This window comes from Pan troglodytes, chromosome 1, assembly GCF_028858775.2.
Source record: "Pan troglodytes isolate AG18354 chromosome 1, NHGRI_mPanTro3-v2.0_pri, whole genome shotgun sequence".
In the NCBI taxonomy this organism is placed as follows: domain Eukaryota; kingdom Metazoa; phylum Chordata; class Mammalia; order Primates; family Hominidae; genus Pan; species Pan troglodytes.
In genome coordinates, this window is record NC_072398.2 from 217,943,935 (window position 1) to 217,949,149 (window position 5,215).

The 5,215-nt window shown below is 48.1% G+C and overlaps 1 protein-coding gene across 1 annotated transcript; it reads left to right on the forward strand.

Moving 5' to 3' along the window:
* The first annotated feature begins 311 nt into the window (after positions 1 to 311).
* On the forward strand, positions 312 to 4,871 carry PRAMEF8 (PRAME family member 8). The gene is made up of 4 exons (XM_054679576.1): positions 312 to 820; positions 1,801 to 2,112; positions 2,494 to 3,069; positions 3,986 to 4,871. The coding sequence occupies exons 2-4, from the start codon at positions 1,826 to 1,828 to the stop codon at positions 4,545 to 4,547; spliced, it is 1,425 nt and encodes a 474-aa protein (XP_054535551.1). The 5' UTR covers positions 312 to 820; positions 1,801 to 1,825; the 3' UTR covers positions 4,548 to 4,871.
* Positions 4,872 to 5,215: the final 344 nt, after the last annotated feature.

Consider the following 5,215-nt stretch of genomic DNA (forward strand, 5'->3'; position numbering starts at 1 on the left):
AATTTTTAAACTCAATCTAGACGGAGTCTTTCAATCCTTCTGTGGAGATGCCCACAAAATACCCACCATGTTTTATGCTGTCTTGGTTCCTTTCCAGGATTCTATTAGAACACCCGGTCCCATCCTGCCCAGCCCCCACCTCACTTTGTCATTCTGTCCTGATTTCCTGCAGTGAAGCCTTGACCTTAGTCTTGTGATCAATCACACCCTCCGTGGTTCCCTTTTCAACCTGAACCCACATATGACCTGCCCTGTTATAAAACATAAAACCCAGGTGACCATTGGATAAAGGACCTTTTTAATCCATTTTCTTAGGGTGGACATCACTGTCTTTTTAAAGCTGTTTTAACTGTCTTAACGAAACGTGTTGATAATTTCGATGTGGCCACAGATTTTTCCATAAAGATATCATCAGGTTTTGTTTTTTCTTTCTAATGCCAGGAACAGATTAAACCTTCCATGTCACTATGAAGGTCACATATTAGTCAAACTTCATCAGTGTTTGGGGAATAAATGAATTAATGAGTTTTGGACTTTCACCCTGTTATTTATTCTTTCACTTTCATAAATGCACATCTAATTTAATCAATGAATCAGAAGAAAGTGTAAAACTCAATCAGGATTAACTAGGTGGAACTTCGGAATCTAATCAGGTATCACTTTCTGATTGGAAGCTGGTGATTGAGAAGGGGAGGGTGTGGTTAGAAACATCAATAAAAGCTCCTGAGTTTGCACAGGAGAGACCCAAAGCCCTGGTGCCTGGAACTACTGCTTGATTCTCTGAGAGATCCCAGCACCCTGCAAACTGAGTCCAGATCTGGTAAGTCACCACCTCCTTAGGAACATGCCCATCTGATCTGCAGCCAGCCAGTCAGGGATGGTGACACGCAGCCCAAAGTGGCACAGAGAATTTCCTGTCTGTTTTTTCAATTAAACAGATGTAGGTTTTGATTTTTCCTCTAAATATAGTTTTGACTTCATCCCTCAAATTTTGATTTCTGCTTCATTTTTCTCATTTCAAAATTCTTATTGAAGCAGTTTTTTAAAAAAGATATTAACAATTTACAGTTGGATGAATTTTTATGTCTTGACATGTGAAGTTACTGGTTTCTGTGCCCTTCAGCTAGAGTTCACACACTTGGTGATATTGTGATTTTCTCGAGTCTTGTTCTGAACATGGGATTTATCTCTGCCCTTAGACTCTGTCCCTAAGTGGGTGATTGTGAGTATGTGGAAGGGATGTGTATTGGATCCTTCATCTGAGACTTAGTGTTTCCATCCGCACCTTCCAAGTGCTCTAGAATACTGCCACACTGCTTTTATAGTTTCTCTTATAATTTTTCAAAATAAAAACAAATGGCATTGATTTTAGGGAATCACTTTAGTCTTCCCCAAGCATGCTAATTGTGTAAACTGAGAATGCAGGCTGTGTGGGGCCACAGGACAGTCATTCTCATTGTTTTTGGGTGGTAAGTAGCAAAAAAATTTCCCTCAAAAAGGTGGAGCTTAGCTTTCAGGATCCTGAGTGACAGATCCCAGTAATCCTGAGTTTCAGTGGAGCAATGCATAGAAATTAATGGGCCACTGGCCACCTCGTCCCCTCCTTGGTGTTTGGAAGACATTCTTTGTGGTAGTCGCAGGGGCACAGGTACAGATTTGTGGCCACCAAGTGCAGAATGGAATTGGGGGGAATTGAGGGCTTTTCCACCTCCACCAGAGCAATGAGATTAGCAATAGGAGAAGATGAGGTGATCGTATTTGGCCTTAGAGTGATGCCTTTTCTCTGGATTTGTCCTCTAGAGTTTTCCCTTGCAGATTCATCAAGATGAGCATCAGGGCCCCACCCAGACTCCTGGAGCTGGCAAGGCAGAGGCTGCTGAGGGACCAGGCCTTGGCCATCTCCACCGTGGAGGAGCTGCCCAGGGAGCTCTTCCCCACACTGTTCATGGAAGCCTTCAGCAGGAGACGCTGTGAAACCCTGAAAACGATGGTGCAGGCCTGGCCTTTCACCTGCCTCCCTCTAGGGTCCCTGATGAAGTCGCCTCATCTGGAGTCGTTAAAATCTGTGCTGGAAGGGGTTGATGTGCTGCTGACCCAAGAGGTTCGCCCCAGGTGAGGTGACCCAGGTGTCCAGGTGGGGAGGGCCCTTTGTCCAGGGTAGGGACAGCTGTTTCAGGAGGAGGAGGGGCACAATGGAGGCCCAGAGGCTTCTGATGGTGCCAGTGAGGAAGCTCAGGAAGGCCTTGGCCATTGCCCAGCCCCTCTGGGAAAGGACTGCTCACCATGCAGGGTCCACTGAGGAAACAGAAACTTCTCTTCTAGTGGCTCTGAAAGCTACAGGCAATGGGGATGAGGCAAAATCCGGAGGGCAAAGGGGTTGGACAAAATCAGAGAAGGAAAAGTGGCAGAGAGGAGAACAGCTGATGTCTGGGATGTAAATAAAAGCTCAGGTCCTTGCCTTAGTTTGGAGCCTCTCTTCTCCTTTACCCACAGGCAGTCAAAACTTCAAGTGCTGGACTTGAGGAATGTGGATGAGAACTTCTGCGACATATTGTCTGGAGCTGCTGCATCCTTCCCGGAGGCTCCGAGTCAGAAGCAAACAGCAGATAACTGTCCAGGGACAGGCGGGCAGCAGCCATTCATGGTGTTCGTAGACCTTTGTCTCAAGAACAGGACACTGGATGAATGCCTCACCCACCTCTTAGAGTGGGGCAAGCAGAGAAAAGGCTTACTGCATGTGTGTTGCAAGGAGCTGCAGGTTTTTGGAATGCCCATCCACAGTATCATAGAGGTCCTGAACATGGTGGAGCTTGACTGTATCCAGGAGGTGGAAGTGTGCTGCCCCTGGGAGCTGTCCATTCTTGTCAAGTTTGCCCCTTACCTGGGCCAGATGAGGAATCTCCGCAAACTTGTTCTCTTCAACATCCATGCATCTGCCTGCATTCCCCCAGACAATAAGGGGCAGTTCATTGCCCGATTCACCTCTCAGTTCCTCAAGCTGGACTATTTCCAGAATCTGTTTATGCACTCTGTCTCTTTCCTCGAAGGCCACCTGGACCAGCTGCTCAGGTGAGGAAGGATGGTGAGCTTTCTCTTCAGACCACAGCAGAGCCTTTCTTTGTTACAGTAAACACCAGTGGGTATGCACTGTGAGCCTGTGAGGAAGTAAGAGTGAGGGGACACTAGAATATCCATGCATTATCCTGTTGGTGGCTCTGTCCTGATATGGGTATCACACAACCATCCCAATAAAGTCAGAGGGATCTCCTGGGCTAGATGCTATAGAGAAGATGCCAAGCTAGGAAGCTAGCTACTACAGGGTTTAGATCTGGTGAGAGTGCATTTGTGAATTCCTCCTGAGGATGTGTGTCTAAGTTAAGATGATGGGAAATAGGGAGGTGAAGAGGGCACTAAAGAAGAGAATGCCCATCACACTCCTATATTTTAAAATATGAGGTCTATCCTCACCTGCCTAGTGAACAGGCAAAATCCTGTGTTTCCCTGTCAGCACCCTGTTTTGAGCTCCAGGTCGGTAATTAATGTACGGGAAATACATGATGATAGAATAGAGGGCGAGGGAGCAGGAGTGAAGAATAGTAAAAATGATAGATGGTTTGCTGATGGTACAGGCATGTCAGGGTCCCCTGCAACCTGGCCACCCCAGCTGATGTTGCAGGATCCTGCCTGGGTTTGTCATTTAGGACTGTGTCTCCATCGGGCTCCTGTGGCCCAGAGATGTGGTTTTCTACCTGACAGATGAGGAAAGGGAGCCTTAGAGTTCATGGACTTGATCCAGTCACCTCGGTGATGGTGAAGGACTGAGCCTCGATTGGGACTGCACTGAAGGAACAGAGTCTCCATTCCCAAACCCCAGGTGCTGACTATCCTCAGATGAGCAGAGCAGCCCTGGGTTATGGAGAGCGTCATCCCTCACCCTGAAGTCATCCCCACCTCTCTCCTCTAACTCCTTCTTGTTCTCTCCCAGGTGTCTCCAGGCCCCCTTGGAGATGGTCGTTATGACCGACTGCCTGCTGTCAGAGTCGGACTTGAAGCATCTCTCTTGGTGCCCGAGCATCCGTCAATTAAAGGAGCTGGACCTGAGGGGCGTCACACTGACCCATTTCAGCCCTGAGCCCCTCGCAGGTCTGCTGGAGCAAGTTGTGGCCACCCTGCAGACCCTGGACTTAGAGGACTGTGGTATCATGGATTCCCAACTCAGCGCCATCCTGCCTGCCCTGAGCCGCTGCTCCCAGCTCAGCACCTTCAGCTTCTGTGGGAACCTCATCTCCATGGCTGCCCTTGAGAACCTGCTGCGCCACACCGTCGGGCTGAGCAAGCTAAGCCTGGAGCTGTATCCTGCCCCTCTGGAGAGTTATGACACCCAGGGTGCTCTCTGCTGGGGGAGATTTGCTGAACTTGGGGCTGAGCTGATGAAGACACTGAGGGACTTAAGGCAGCCCAAGATCATTGTGTTCTGCACCGTCCCCTGCCCTCGCTGTGGCATCAGGGCCTCCTATGACCTGGAGCCCAGTCACTGCCTCTGTTGAATGCCTGCCATCAGGGTGGATATATTTCAAGCTTTCTTCTGGTCATTTCGCAGCTGAAATCTAGGCCATGAGTGCATGTTAAAGGGAACACAGACCCATCGTTTCAAATGCCTCCTAAGTGTGAATGGGAAAGGAATGAGGATGCAGGAGGGGCAGGACTGGGGGAAAAGTTGACTTGGAGTGGATGGGCTCTTTAGAGACCTGTGTCCCAGAGAATCAGAAATGGCAATCTGAATTGCTAGAGTGAGAATCGGGGAGGAGAGACACATGAGAGGGTTACCCCTGCACAGATGGTTGTAAAGTAACAGTCAGAAATAAAGGGAAACTGAGTGGAAACTGTCTGGTGTCCTCCATAATTGCTTAACATGGCTTAACAATTAAACAATTTAAACCTAAAAAAGTCCAGTTACTGATCGAGCTAATAAGGCACTGATTTGTCTGTGACTGATGAGGTTCAGCTCCTGGAAATCAAGCCATCAAAATGGAATTTGATCATTTGGATCAATTCCCTCCTTTTCTTTTCTTCTCTCTGTGCATCTGTTACCTTCTTGCTATTCTCTCTGCCTATTTAATGGGTTAATACACATGAGAGACGCACACAGGGCCTGAAGCATTCTAAGTGTAAAGTGAGTGTCAGCCCCTGAAGTTAAGCCCCTTCAGGTGCCCTC